The 15,818-nt window shown below is 35.2% G+C and overlaps 2 protein-coding genes across 4 annotated transcripts in view; both read left to right on the top strand.

Moving 5' to 3' along the window:
- LOC128995794 (uncharacterized) overlaps positions 1–9,161 on the top strand; it is a 50,265-nt gene extending 41,104 nt beyond the window's left edge. Inside the window, exons 4-9 of the mRNA XM_054420813.1 lie at positions 413–524; positions 1,437–1,593; positions 2,673–2,781; positions 3,808–4,050; positions 4,492–4,616; positions 5,000–9,161. Coding sequence (XP_054276788.1) covers positions 413–524; positions 1,437–1,593; positions 2,673–2,781; positions 3,808–4,050; positions 4,492–4,616; positions 5,000–6,505 — 2,252 coding nt within the window. The 3' untranslated portion in view covers positions 6,506–9,161. The remainder of the gene's footprint in view (positions 1–412; positions 525–1,436; positions 1,594–2,672; positions 2,782–3,807; positions 4,051–4,491; positions 4,617–4,999) is intronic.
- Positions 9,162–11,324: 2,163 nt separating this feature from the next.
- LOC128994435 (uncharacterized) lies at positions 11,325–15,091 on the top strand. 3 transcript variants are annotated; one of them, XM_054419004.1, is made up of 5 exons: positions 11,325–11,380; positions 11,928–11,995; positions 12,192–12,284; positions 13,167–13,256; positions 14,714–15,091. In XM_054419004.1, the coding sequence occupies exons 1-5, from the start codon at positions 11,363–11,365 to the stop codon at positions 15,015–15,017; spliced, it is 573 nt and encodes a 190-aa protein (XP_054274979.1). In that variant the 5' UTR covers positions 11,325–11,362; the 3' UTR covers positions 15,018–15,091. The 3 variants fall into 3 exon arrangements, with proteins under 3 accessions (XP_054274979.1, XP_054274977.1, XP_054274980.1); XM_054419002.1 differs by having other exon boundaries at positions 13,161–13,256; XM_054419005.1 differs by lacking the exon at positions 13,167–13,256.
- The last annotated feature ends 727 nt before the right edge of the window (positions 15,092–15,818 follow it).

The raw sequence follows: 15,818 nt of genomic DNA, 5'->3' as shown, positions 1-15,818 counted from the left end.
CGCAACCAGATTAATTTATTTATTCATAAGCTATTGCTTATCTCTAGTGATGATTTACTTTACTTTATTGATTTCATATTCACTTCAGGTTCAACTGACTTATTGGTCGTCAGTTTTTTTGGCGGTGCATGTGCTTAAATGTTTTTGTGACGTGTCTTGTATATGTAATATTTTATTAACAACTAATGCAATAAAATTAATGAATCTCGCAAAAAATGTTAACACCACATTATTTTAGTTTAGTGTATTGCAACGCACCGGACGATTAGGGTGATCTCTGAAAAATCCTTAGTGCTATAACAAAATCAGGATTGCGAAGACAGTAAGTAACCTACACACGCAATCTGTCACACTGAAATATCATGTCTTGATTGTATCGCAAGTTTCTCGTCTAATTATAACATTTTTTCAGAACGAGTGGCTATCAAGGTGCTGGACAAAGCCAAGCTGACATCAAAGGCTCGCAAGATGCTCACAAGGGAGATTGCCAGTATGGAGTCTGTCCACCATCCCAACATCATTAGGTGAGGAAACAATACGTATAAAACAATCAAGTCAGGTATTTAAAGGCTTAGTTGCCATAAGTTACATGTTTCCATCATGATGAGTAAACAAGATTGTACTGCATTTTGGGAACTGGAATCTGACTGATGATTCTTGGGTGAGAAAGAATCCTAAACGTTTCTTAGCTGAACAGGAGATCAAATCCCAGATCCTGAGGTCGTGAATACTTTTCTTTTACTATTTAACATAGAAAATGTTGGAGTTATCTCCCTGATAATATAAACTTAAAGGAAATAAGGAAATAAAGGTCACAGTGGGAACTTATTCAGCCAATTGTCACACTATCACTCATAAAAGTCCTTGTCGTTAGTTTGTCTAGATGGTGGTGTTACTTAGACATGTTAATGAAAGTAAATAATTAGAGATATCTATTGATATGAATTAGTTACACAAAATTATCTTGTGGCTTTTTTGTGGAGGCAAATCTTAAGCACAGAAAGTTTTTCTTACCAAAAAGATTCATTTGTTATTTTTATATGTGGACTTGATGCACTCTGGTAATTAATTGCCCAGTTTATTCTTGGCGGTCTATTTATTTTGACTGGTAGAACCATTTTCCTTGAGTTATCTGACTTTTGACACGCTCATTTTTAAATTGGGAATTATTTTATAGAGTAGTCTTGCACTCACAGCGGGCGACTTTTCTCAGTAGAAAAATTTATTTACACACAATAAATTGAAAAATTCACAGTCACTGTGCAGGTAATCTGATCTTTCTATCAAAAACAAAATGAAACGTCTAGGTTGAATACCTTTACCAAGAATGCCTAACCTCACATTTGTTATATGTTTAGCTGTTAATACCTCAAGATTGTTTACAACATAGTGGGTTTTCTTTGGTTGTACCATTTTAACCTGTAAATGTGTGTTAGGTTATATGAGGTTGTTGAGACATACAGTAAGCTCCATCTTGTCATGGAGTTCGCCAACGGAGGCGAGTTGTTCAACAAGTTGACAACCGAGGGGAAAATGGAGGAAACTGAGGCCAAAGCTATCTTCATACAGTTACTGTCTGCTGTAAAACATCTGGTAAGTAGATTAAGTGTTGAATTACGATACAAAGTGCATTTTTGAATTGAAACTAAACATTTGATACATAATTTGCCTCCAGGATTGATTTATTGACGTAAAATTAGGTTACTAACCTGTCGTCAATCAGTCCTATAATATAGGACGACAATATTATTGTCGTGGATGACTATAGTTTCGGGGTTAAAAACCAATTTTCAAATCTTCTCTTCAGTCTGTTTTAGTCCTTGGCCAGCCTCGGACGCTTGTACATGATTTTGTAAATATTGAAGTATTTTTGACGACGGATAGTGAAAGAAGATATCGATATGTTTGACATATAACGACTGAAAAGAAGATTTGAAAATGGAGTTTTAACCCCGAACTATAGCCATACACGACAATATAGCTCTGATTGACGACAGGTCAGTATCCTCATGTTATGTAAACATTTGACATACTGTATTAGAAAAATAAGCAATAGGAATAGAAATAGGATACAAGAACAGTGGTGAATTACTACATGGGTACAGTGTTCTCTTTCTGTTATGGTGTTTAGCATACCCACCAATGCTATCCAATTATATCCTCAAAAATTGAACAAACCTCAATAATTTTCTTAATATTACATTTGTAGGTACCATTCTGGGTAGGGTTATGGAACAAGACAGATAACAAATAGTCAGTGTGTAGTTTATGCCAAAAACCGCTGTAAATTTATTTAATTGTGGCCACAATTTGATTTTATTAATTGTATTTTGTGCATAGCTTTAATATTGAATACATTTTACCATTTTTAACTTATTGGTTAGCTGTATTGGTAGATTCCTTTCTCTAAAGATTGTATCGTCTCATATTTCAATTATATGACTTGTAGAGTTTAATTCAAAGTGTGAGAAGTAGTGTTAAAACCATAAGAAAAAACACTACGTAATTTCTAGATCATTTCAAGCCAGCTAGAATTAGGTATAACAAAGTAAAATGTTTAAGTTGAACAAGTCATCTACCTATAATGACATCCTGTTATTCCTGTTTGACTAAAATTTATTTTTAAACCAATTATAAATATTTGCAAAAAATTTTTTCCTTTTGTTTCGTAGCATGAACGCAACATAATCCATAGAGACATTAAGGCAGAGAACGTGTTCCTCGGACCAAGAGGGATTGTCAAACTTGGTGACTTTGGATTCAGCACTCAACTTACTTCTGGTTGGTTACTTGCTTTAAATATTCTCTCACTTGTAGCTGTGTTTGCTGTATTTGTTTGTAGCGTTCTTTATTCCTGGTCATAACAATTATATAGTTAGGGAACACAAATATATATTTATACATTTTTTTATGGATTTTTCAATAAGTTAAAGAACGTGAACACAGCAAAATATATAAATTATTGTAGTATAGAAAGAATATCTTTAAATTATTTGAGGATTTAAAGGCTATGATGTGTATCAATAATAGCTGCGGATTTGTAATTTACCTCTGCAAGATGTGTTCAGTATCAACGGCTTCCCAACTAAATGCAAATGGTGAAGTCAAAAACTGCTTAAGGGAACACCTACGCCACTTCTACATTTATTAGCTTTTTGAAGGTCCTTGATCCTAGCCCTTTATATTAAATCAAACCATGAAAGATTGCCAAAATTGAACTCTTTTCATACATATTCAACCAGAAAAGGTAATGAATTGGCGTTCAATAGACATAATTTATCGGTTTATGAAAAAAATCCATCTTATAGTGGTGTTAAATATTTCAATAGCTTACCTGACAATATAAAAAATATAAGTAATTTTAATTCATTTAAAAAACATTTGAAATTATTTCTCACCAACAGACCCTTGTATAAATTAGAAGATTTTTTCCAACTTCCTGAAATTTGATTTTTTTTATAATAACAATGTTCTTTGTAAGTAGTCTTAAGTTTAATATTGTGTTTTTATAACTGACTCCATTCTGTACAAAATGTGCAATATGAATAAAGTTATTTTGATTGATTGATTGATTGATTGATCATTAGCTTTTGGATAAATGGTCTTCGATAAAGAACTACCTAATCTTAACCAGTAACTAAGCTATAATTTTTAAACCATTCAACGCTCATTCCTCAGTCGTCTTCACCTTAAAATTTCTACCCAAACAGCTAAAGGTACATACTGCACAAGGTTTTTTTACCTATGATCTAAAATATTCCAGTTTGTAGAAATGTTTCCTATAACTTTTTTACCGTATGTCTACAGGTACAAAAGAGTTGCTACACACATTCTGCGGGTCGCCTCCATACGCTGCCCCAGAGCTGTTCCGTGACGCCTCCTACGTAGGAGGTCCTGTAGATGCTTGGGCACTGGGTGTCCTGCTGTTCTTCATGACCACAGGACACATGCCTTTCCCAGCTGACTCCATAGCAGGCCTCAAGAGAAGCATACTGCTAGGCGTCATTACCGTTCCTCCCCATTTGTCTCTGCCATGCAGAACACTCGTGCGTGAGTATCTTCTTGAATCTCGTTTATCAATTTTTTTTTTTTAGCCTGAGTAAAAAGCAAATTATTTATATGGCTGTACAGCTCTAAATGAGGTAAGAGAAAGCACTCTTGAAAGCATGAAAAGGAGCAGATACTTACCTCAGGCAGGTCAGGTACTTAGTTCTTTAAGCAGGTCAGGTTTTAAGGGTTCTGAGGCACCAAACATGGAGTGCAAAAAGCCCACAACACATGGCTGAGTTTTGCCTAGTAACAGAATTCACCCTGTCTCAATCAAACAATCAAGTTGTCTGTTAGAGTGCAGTCTTTTATGGTTACAGTTTGTGTAATGATTTCACTACTGGATTTGTGCTTTATTAAGAACTACACATTTACCAAAGAACAGTCTTTTTACAAGAGCAACCCTCATAAAACAGGTTACAAAAGAACAGTTTCTTTTTACAGGAGCTATTTTGAGACAGACCCCGAAGGATCGACTGACTGTAGACCAGATCCTAGAGGCAGAATGGCTCAAGGATGCTGTGGTGAAAACTCAACCTGCGTGTGAACCTTGGAGTATGCTACCTACCGTGAGTCTCTTTGTTGACTTTACTATGTTAGATGCGAGTGTGAATTACAGTTGGAACTCTTCACTCCGGCACTATCAGGGTTTTGTCAGTGCCAAGTCACCAAAAACTATTACGATGCTGTAAAAAATACCACTATCATAAAAAGTCAGGTCATTTTTATGAATTGGTGCACTGTTCTGAAAACTTACGACTTCAGCCAATTGACTGCCACATTATCTAAGAGCGCTCAAACTGCTTAACTCCCATGGAAATAATTTTTTGTGGGAAACCCCTCTTAGACTATTACAGATAATCACATTTTCCTTACTATCAGTTTGGTGTGTCAGAGTATTGTGGTTACTGCAGTAATAACAGTCATAGCTACTTACATCTTGTATGTACAGGTGTCACTGGAGACTACACTCAGTGACATAGAGAGTGTGGCTCGTGAGAGACTGGCAGTGATGGGTGTCACCTCAGACATGTTGGCCACTGAGAGACACCTAGGAGGCCGCAGCCCAGTCATAGCTACTTACATCTTGTATGTGCAGGTGACACTGGAGACTACACTCAGTGACATAGAGAGTGTGGCTCGTGAGAGACTGGCAGTGATGGGTGTCACATCAGACATGTTGGCCACTGAGAGACACCTAGGAGGTCCCCCAGTCATAGCTACTTACATCTTGTATGTGCAGGTGACACTGGAGACTACACTCAGTGACATAGAGAGTGTGGCTCATGAGAGACTGGCAGTGATGGGTGTCACCTCAGACATGTTGACCACCGAGAGACACCTAGGAGGTCAACCAGTCATAGCTTACATCTTGTATGTACAGGTGTCACTGGAGACTACACTCAGTGACATAGAGAGAGTAGCTCATGAAAGACTGGCAGTGATGGGTGTCACATCAGACATGTTGACCACTGAGAGACACCTAGGAGGTCCCCCAGTCATAGCTTACATCTTGTATGTACAGGTGTCACTGGAGACTACACTCAGTGACATAGAGAGAGTAGCTCATGAAAGACTGGCAGTGATGGGTGTCACATCAGACATGTTGACCACTGAGAGACACCTAGGAGGTCCCCCAGTCATAGCTTACATCTTGTATGTGCAGGTGACACTGGAGACTACACTCAGTGACATAGAGAGTGTGGCTCGTGAGAGACTGGCAGTGATGGGTGTCACATCAGACATGTTGACCACTGAGAGATACCTAGGAGGTCCCCCAGTCATAGCTTACATCTTGTATGTACAGGTGTCACTGGAGACTACACTCAGTGACATAGAGAGTGTGGCTCATGAGAGACTGGCAGTGATGGGTGTCACATCAGACATGTTGACCACTGAGAGACACCTAGGAGGTCCCCCAGTCATAGCTTACATCTTGTATGTGCAGATGTCACTGGAGACTACACTCAGTGACATAGAGAGTGTGGCTCGTGAGAGACTGGCAGTGATGGGTGTCACATCAGACATGTTGACCACTGAGAGATACCTAGGAGGTCCCCCAGTCATAGCTTACATCTTGTATGTACAGGTGTCACTGGAGACTACACTCAGTGACATAGAGAGTGTGGCTCATGAGAGACTGGCAGTGATGGGTGTCACATCAGACATGTTGACCACTAAGAGACACCTAGGAGGTCCCCCAGTCATAGCTTACATCTTGTATGTGCAGGTGTCACTGGAGACTACACTCAGTGACATAGAGAGTGTGGCTCGTGAGAGACTGGCAGTGATGGGTGTCACCTCAGACATGTTGGCCACTGAGAGACACCTAGGAGGCCGCAGCCCAGTCATCGCTACTTACAGGATCGTAGTACATAGACTACAGAACAATGCTCAGCTACCACCTATTACCTCCCCACCTAAAGTTCCAAAGTCTAGGACTTGTACTGTTTTATAAGTATTCATAGATGTTAAGTATAATTTGGTACAAGTGACCGAACCATATCCAACCTCAGGATAGCTGATTATTTTATAAGTAGACTGATGTGTTTCCGTTGGTTTTCAAACAGGTAATGTTTGGTTGTTTTGAATCTTAAGAAATTTCTTTAACAGGTTAAAGAAGTAAAAGAACTAAATCTGTTTTTCGGTGTTTAGGGTAAGTAACCTTTTGAAATTTTTTACAAGTGTTGTCTGTAAAGGCTTCATCTAGCTTGTCCAAACAAGTTGGCTCAAATATGGAACCAGTGCTGTGTTAGTTATTTCATTCACAAATATTCTAGTTGTTTTTCACCCCTGTGTGACAATTAGTTCTGTCATAGCTACCAGTGGCGGTTTTACGACCTTGTCAACGGGGACGTTATTGGGGACCCCAAGAAAGGAGGGTGGTCCTTAAGGGGGGTTCTTTCCTCATTTTTTTTTTATTTAAAGCCATTTGGTGATTTTTAAAATCAATTTTTAATATCTTGAACTTTGTCTAAAAACCTCACGGTTCACCTGTTACCTGTGTTAACTATAAGCTTCAGCCACTGTAGCCCTCCTTAGAACAGCTACTGATAGCAGCCAAAAACTCTGCAATGGGAAATCGGCGCTCTCGCCAAGTATGAATTACATTCTATCATTAGATTTCTTTGGTCAATCTTATGAAGCATTAATAAAGTCACCAGTGATAGAAGTGAATGAGGCAGTCTTATGTAGAAATTGTGGGACATTATCGTCTTAAAGATGTTTTGCACAGTGTAGGAGGGCTGTGGTTGTTCTTCAGATGTGATTGAGGCAGTGACCAAAGTCAAGGGAAGTTTCCGGATCGCAGTGAGACAGGACAAGGGATTACCAAATTGATATAGAATGTCTCTATAAGAATATCAAGGTTAACGGTAAACCCTGGTAGTATATAACATGTTGATCAGCAAGCAAAGTTTTTTTTTAAATTTGAGTAACTCTCTCGGTAGAAACTGATTGACTGTAAACGACCCACTATTGCAAATTTTTACGTTCAAACATTTTTCTGCATACATGTCCTTCTTGGCAACAAATTTTAATAATAATGTTTAATCCCTTTTCCTCAGAAACCTAATAACACAACATGATTCATACTTTGCCGGAGCGTCGAGTGTCCTTTGCATTGTTGTTGACTACTATGACTAATAGTTATATAGATTTAGAGACCGGCCAGAATAGTAGTGGAATGAACCCACTGTTTAGTGTCAGATTTGATCAAGGTTTCTCGGTTGCGACGGGAGGTCTATTGAAGCCTTCATTTACGAACTCTCGTAAATTGTATATACTTAATAAACAAATAACATTAAAGGCTGTAAAAGTCTGTTTGCTTAAAGTAATAATACTCATTAGTAACAGTAAAACCAGTACCTATCTTTAAACCCATGCTGATGTAAAATTAATTCCGATAGTCAAATAAGGAAAAAAATATATTTCACTCTAGGTCAAGGGATATGATCAAGGGTAAAAGTATTACTTGTCAAAATTGAAGTTAGTACAAATGATTAGGCCTACATATTGGTTAATGGATAATACACACAGCAATATTAGATACCTTTTTTTTTACCTAACCCTAACGTTAACTTAAACCTGTTTAGTATAGTACAACGGTTACAATGACATTTTAGACCATGACTGTTTGTGTATGAGCTATATCCTACAACTATTTTTGTAAGGGTTACTGATAGTAAGGGTGCATTCACAAAGAAAGCTGGTTACAAGTAACTTAGGGTGCGTTCACAAAGAAAGCTTGTTACAAGCACTTGTTGGCAAGCGCTTGCAAGCTCGAACCGGCGTGAAAAAAGTCAACATAGTATCAAGCGTGTGCGTTCACAGACAAAGCTTGTGCCGGCTAGCAAGCGCTTGTTACAAGCTCTGACAAGCACGCAAGAACGTTTCGTACTTGTTTTCCGGCGCTTGTTGGCCGAACCAGTCAAAATCAGTTACCAACTACAGTACTAACAGTTCAGTATGGATGTCGATGAGTTGATAGCTCAAGTATTTAGAGCTTCCAATAAAAAAAAATATATATATCACACGTATTGTGGTTTTTCCCTAGAATGTTCAATAACGCAACCAATAGGACAAATGTAACATTAATGTATTAAGATGATAGACGAACACATTTAATTCAATATTAATTAAGTGTTGGATTTTTTATAGATGAAACTTGTATGCTTTTATTTTATTCACCTAGAAAATTAAAACATTTGAATGTATCTCACAATATTATTTGCATCATAATTAATCAGCTACATAGGGCGTTTAAAACTCCCCTCGAGTATTTTTTAGGTTTTGTTATTGGTCCAAAATTCGTTCTGGTGCATGGATAGGTTGCTTATTCCTATTCCCCCAAAACTGCAATAAAACACTTTCAATTTTCTTGAGGATGTAATTAAACGTGGTTAACTCCATTCTCGTATAAGAAAAAACCTCTTTTTGTCCAATTTCAATTGAGGAAATAGATGGTGGTATTCCCCTAACCTACCTCTTCCGCGGTTAATTGCATGAACATCTACTTTCCTTCTACGAATTTTTAATTCTAAATTTTCAATCAAAATTAACTCTCCATCACTTGAGGAAGGTATTGTCTCAACCAGAGCTGAGACTACACTGAGCTTGAAATGCAAGCGTTTGTTGTGAACACACAACAGCATTCTCAAGCGCTTGGAACAAGCGCTGAAAGTAAGTTACTTGTAACCAGCTTTCTTTGTGAACGCACCCTTACTTTCAGCGCTTGTTCCAAGCGCTTGAGAATGCTGTTGTATGTTCACAATAAACGCTTGCATTTCAAGCTCAGTGTAGTTGTAGTCTCAGCTCTGGTTTAGACAATATCTTCTTTAAGTGATGAAGAGTTATTTTTTATTGAACATGTAGAATTAAAAATTCGTAGAAGGAAGGTGTTCATGCAATTAACCGCGGAAGAGGTAGGTTCGAGGAATACCACCATCTTATTTCCTCAATTTAAATTGGACAAAGTGAGGTGTTTTTCTTATAGGAGAATGGAGTTAACGCTTAATTACATCCTCAAGAAAATTTAAAGTGTTTTAGTGAAGCTTTCGAGGAATTGGCATAAGCAACCTATCTATGCACGATTTTCTCTTTCGATAAAAAGTTGAATATATAAGATTAGATTTTTGCATATAGCTGAAACCCGATACATAAAATCAGATTGAACATTGTATTGGTATTAAAATAATGGCAACCTCTTTTATGCATATGTTTTATCACTGCATATAGCTTTTAGAAAACTTGTACCATATAATTTTGCTGGTCATTTTTTACTTATTTATTGTTCTAGCCTAATGTGCAAGACTGCAAAAGTAATGAGAATCTATTAATATTTAATTAGGATACCCACCATACTTACTTGTTGTATTATTATGACTAAAATTATTTCACTTAGTATTATTAAAATTCATTCAATTTAAAATACATTTTATATCTTCAGCTCATAGTCGTATCAACATTTTACTAGTTGTGTGTAAATAGTTCATGTATAACATATGAATATATTAACTCTTATATGTATATGCATGTAAATATTATTGTATACTGTGAGATATGAATGTTTAAAATGTTCCTGTAATTGTAATTTTATAGTTTTGTATTGATTTTTGTAATAGTATGTTTCTAGAATGGGAGATGTAAGTAAAAAGTGTATGTTAAGACATTTTTAAGATTCAGCAAATGAAGAATGTTCTTATGCAAATTTTTTTTGTTAATTAATTGAAAAGTTTGTATTTTGCAAGTGTTAGGATTTAAGTCTGTTAGAATGGTCATGCAGAATAAATAAAAGAAAATGCTCTTATTTTTTTCATTTTAAAAATGCTCTTATTTTTTTATTTTAAAAATTAACTCTATTATTTTTAGAATCACGGATTCATAAAAGATTTTCATTGAAATTAATCAAAGACGCAAGAGCAATTTAGTAATCATAAAAAATGAATCACAGTACAGTCATTCTTGTAAAAACTAAGTAACGCGTAGTATCTTTCAGCAAACATTTTTATTTTATTACAAATTTTATATGAATATTTTATTGCTGAGCTTTATGATTTATATTAGTGTTTAAACCCTACTAATGTAAAATAAACTATTGACTTAGCTGAAAAATGATTGCCTTACAGGGTGTCTCAATTTGAAAGATATTGGTGTAGTTCAGGAACGTTTGTGTACCAGGAAATACTCAATTTTAATGTTACCCTCATGTAAATTGTTGGTTTAGAAGTTCCTATAACCTATTTAATTTAGTACCATTTTTAAAACATGCAAACTTAAATAAATGCTGTTAAACTAATGATGTTGATTTTATTTCAACATTTTACCATGTCAAACGTGTGTTTATAACAAATCATAATGTAATGTAGCCATTGTGAATCCCAAGTATACATTTGTTGTAAAATTACATTAAACAACTTTAGATACATTGTATTGAGGTAACCGCTTCAGCCATAGAGCTTACTCATGAATATAATTATGCAAATTTTTATCATAATGTTACCTCTTTCAGTTTTCAATTTGTCTCAATGTACTATAATCTCTCAATGTATAATTTCCTCTGGTAAAACCTTTGTTTTGTAAGTCTGAAAGGCTTTGTGCGTATTTGTGAGATGTTTGCATAATGATTATGAAAAGTGAAGCACCTTTCTAAGTAATGAGCTCTCTTGTTGTGAGAGGCGAGGTGCTAATTTGGCTACGGAGTTTCACCGTTGCAGTGGTCAAGAAGAAATTAAAGCTAATTTACATATGCAAGTCTTAGCTATTTAACACCACTGACTGGTAAACTTGCAGTTAGAAGAGAGCCAACCTACATATCATGAAGCTGCTTATCCAGGTGAGTGCTTAACATGTTTGGAACAATTTGGTTATTTTGAATCACTTCTTGATATTGATTGATTGCCTATAGTCTATTTTGGTTAAGATTACTAAATCTTAACCAAATAAGATCTTAGCGGAGCTTTTTGAAGGTATGGAATTTGTTTATGAATTTGGTATTTTTTTTATTTTGATGCAGTATGATGAGCGTGTACTGCAAAACAATCCCCCTGAACAATTTACAATTTATTGTCTACTGATTCATTAGGATGAAAAATCCAGAAGGGAATGTGTTTCATATATATCAAACATCCCCTCATTTTGATTTTATAGAGTCTGAAGTATAGACTGAGATTAGAATGGTAACATAAAAATACAAATAGTAAAATTAACCGGTTTTATAGATCCACCCTATTGTCATCTTGGGTTTATCAAATTTCTCAACCTAACATGCTATGATCATGCATTTTACTTTTATATTCATTGGTTACTTTTCTAGTGCCACTCACTCATGTGAAAACAAACTGTACGTTTCTATTAAATTATAAACTATTCTGTATTTCCAGGGGTTTTTGGCAGTGCTTCTACTGACTTCAGAAACGTTTGCATCATTTGAAATACCTTCAGATGACAGGTAGGTATCTTAATATTCTTAATTGACTTTATACACTTATAAGTAAACGACCATTTATGTGGACTATCTCTTAACGAAGTATAGTCTTGCCATGGTATTATTATATTTTTATTTGGTTCAATAATTTAAATATTTCACTTCCTGTACCTATTTTTGTATTCTGAAAACATATATACATTACTCTCTGGTTTTTCAGTGACTTGACAAAATCAATATTGGAGGAGAATCCTTCTTCAGGAGTTCAGTTCTATAGTGATAGCGACAGCGAGGAAGAAACTTCAGTAAAAAGGTAATTTTGTAGTTATTTTTACTTGAACGGTCAGAATGAGAGTAGTAACACAACCAAGCGGTCAGAAATTAAAGAATATTCCAAAGACTCTGAGTTTAAATGTGGATCTACTATGTAAATCTACTAAAATAAAAACACACGTGGTGTTAATTTTTTTTATTTTATTTTATAGTACAGTATTATTATTGTTTAATTGTTGTATTCATGATATATTTTAAACAATATCTTAAAAAAAAACCATAACAGTTTCTATGCGTGTGATTTCCCACAACATATTTTTTGGGGTCTGTCTGAATGGGGTTTTTTCCCAAAAATTGTAAATCAATCACTTGATGGATTTTCTTGACTTTTGAGAGGAGGGGAATGTCAAAAGATGCGTGAACTGGTTTATTGTGCAATGGAAGGTAATATGTACTTGTAATTAGAGTGGAAATTAGCCCCAATTTCTCTTCAAGGCTTTTCCTACATATAAAAACAATGTTGCTCTTTTTTTATCATTGGATTTAGAATGTGTTTTATATTGAAACTCGGTGGCTAAGTAACATTTGTTTACAAGGTAATTTTTCACCCTAAACCTTTCATAATTAGTTGTTACACAGGTTAATAATATGTTAGGATTTTTTGAGAGGATAGCAGACTTTTTTCCCATTCAGGTCAAAAAAAAAAATCCTAAAAACCTAGGCCCTTGTGCTCTATGCTACACCCTTAGGTTAATAAGTTGCTATTTTCTGTCTCTAGCTCTTGAGAATAATCACTTGTGTAAACCATCTGTTTTGAATCAAATAGAGTTTTTACTGAATACTTGATTCCTGTGAGTAGGACGGGCTACAGCTAATTTCTTAGTCTGAATACTGAAAATTATCAATTCTTTTAAAGTTACAGTGACACACAATTATCAGATTCATACGGACAGCCCCCCGCAGAGCCGTACAATGAGCATCTATCAGTCCTTGATGTCATATTAAGAAAAAGGTATGAGTCAGTGGAAACAACTAAATCGTGAATAGCTTAGAGAAAATAATATTTGAGTCATGTGTGAAATCAATATCGAGGTGAAGAATAGGTATTATCTGTAATTGGGAGACCCAAATCTTCTACACTTGATAAGATAGTGCATGATTTCATTGTGGTACTTAACAATTATGAAACTTCCAGATAGGAACAAGGGTCTAATCTTTAACTTTGGTCTTTTGAACGGTGTGACACTATTCATAAGAAAAAAATTAACTGAAATCTGTACGGTTAGGAACTATTCTAGTCAGGCACTTTATCGAGAATGTTACAATGTTCATTCTAAAAGAAATAACTAAACTTGAAAAACCTTCAACTTATTGTCAAAGTAGTATGCATGCACTATCTTAGTTTTATTCATCAATACCAAATATTCTCTCTGACTACATTGGTCAATATCTTATAAATACATCCTTGAAAGTACCACATAAAAGGGTAGCTGAGTAGTTATACTGCTCGCCTACTATTCATAAGGTCGCCGGTTCGATCCTGAGCAAAGTCAGTAGCTTTTTGATGGTTCGAAACTGGACCCAGCTGTTCCTGATCATTGAGCTTTAAATAAATGATCCTGGCTAATGAAACAGCTGTTCTTAGTCAGTAACAAAGCTACACAGTTCATCACACACCATTCTACACTCATCCTTCGCTCACATTTGGGTTAAAATACGCACCTATGTAGCGTCCCCATCTTAATGATTGATAATTGATAATTATATACTACAGTTTTGACACTGCATGTATCAGAGTTATTCTAGAAAAAAGAGAACATATTGATAACGATAAGTCTAACATTGAATCTTGTGTGGTTAAAGTGCTTGTGTAATCAAATGTTTTCCAGTTCTATCCTGCAAAAGTCAGAATATTTCCTATTATTGATTTAAAATGGACAAATATGTCTTTTATTACTTTTGTTTTGATTAAGGAAGCTTGCCAAAGAAACAGCTGATTCAAGAGAACAAAACTATCCATCTCGTCCATAACTAATGTTCCCCTTCTAAATACCTACACACTCTGGTGTACTGACTTATCAACCCAATCTAATCCAAGTTGCAGGGATTTCTTGTGACGATAGTAGGCTTTCCCGAATGAATAAGAGTTCAATGAGACACAAGAAACACAACACTTTACACAAACATAAAACATTAGAATAGTTTACTGTCTTTGGCAGCATTTTAATCTAAGGTGCTGAGAAATAGCTGTCATTGACAGCAAAATATTAAAATTTTGTCCGTCCTGTTTCTTTTTCTTTATGCCAGATTATAATACTCTTTACTATTCAGGTACGACTGCTTTGTCCTAAAAAACACTAGAAAAATCCTAGGCTCTTGTGCTTTTTTACATTCTCAACCTCAATGCAGATTATGTAATCCATTTTTTAGCCAAACTGATAGTGATTGGACTTTTATTTTGTATTCCAGACGCACAGAAGCCTCTGTAAAACCAGAAGAGAAGGTGTTGGACTTTCCACGCGCAGACAATCCCCCAATAAAGGATTATGCTTCTGAATACATCTCAAGTAACAATCCTCCGAGCATTCAAGGGGGAAACGCAGAAAAGGCTTCAAAAGAGGAAAGACCTCATTTGAAACCAATTTTATTTAAAATAGAGTCATCGACCAACCGAGACGATAGTGTTGCTAAAGATAAGCAGTTAGAGGATGATAAACCAGAGGAGGAATCGGTCAAAATAATCCTCAATCCCTTGATTCAAGCTTCTCCATGAATCATTAACAGTATGATTTAGTCATCATAGTACATTGATTGTTATGTTGTTTTATTTTAAGTGTTATTTTTGAAGTGTTTTTTTTATTTTAGAAAATTTGAATACAAGTTTTGAAAATTCAAATAGTTTTATGTTTATGTTTTATACTTTTGTAAATTAATTATAATTATATAATTTAAAATCTATTGCACTTTGGTTAGTTGTTAAATAGGCTGCTGTTGTTATTTTTGGAAAAATTAGGTTTTTACTATGAATAAACATTTTGTAGATTGTATGTAGATTGTTGTTGTTTTGTAACATGGTCCATTTACCTACATACAGTATTATCAGTCAATCGTTGATGTTTGTCAGCTTTTGTTTGCTTTTACCTTAGTACTCATGGTAAGACCTGGACCCGGGACAGATTTAATTTTTCGTTTTGAGGCCCCTAGAGGCCAAAAACACCATCCGTTCAAATTCTCGTGTATATATATTTATATATTATTCTTGAGGATTTCTTGATAGAGTTATGATAAATGAGACATGAAACATTTCAAATTTTCGTTTAATACAAACGTCTTCACGCAAAGAGACATCAATGAAATATGTGAAAATGAACAAAACAAATCAATATGAACGGTTTACAAATAGGTCGTTGAATTTTGAGAGCAAATGATTGAGTACAGATCAAGGAAAATAATAAAATCAGCCTAAAAGAAAATTAAAATTCAGCTGAGTTGAATCACTTATTTACTATCTTAAATTTAAACCAGAGGGGATCTTTGTTTTCAGTACCAACTGTTGAGCCAATTCAGAATTTCC

This window comes from Macrosteles quadrilineatus, unplaced genomic scaffold (assembly GCF_028750875.1).
Source record: "Macrosteles quadrilineatus isolate MER2022 unplaced genomic scaffold, UCM_ALF_1.0 Scaffold_5__1_contigs__length_97177068, whole genome shotgun sequence".
In the NCBI taxonomy this organism is placed as follows: domain Eukaryota; kingdom Metazoa; phylum Arthropoda; class Insecta; order Hemiptera; family Cicadellidae; genus Macrosteles; species Macrosteles quadrilineatus.
This window is presented reverse-complemented; position numbering and strand designations above follow the sequence as displayed.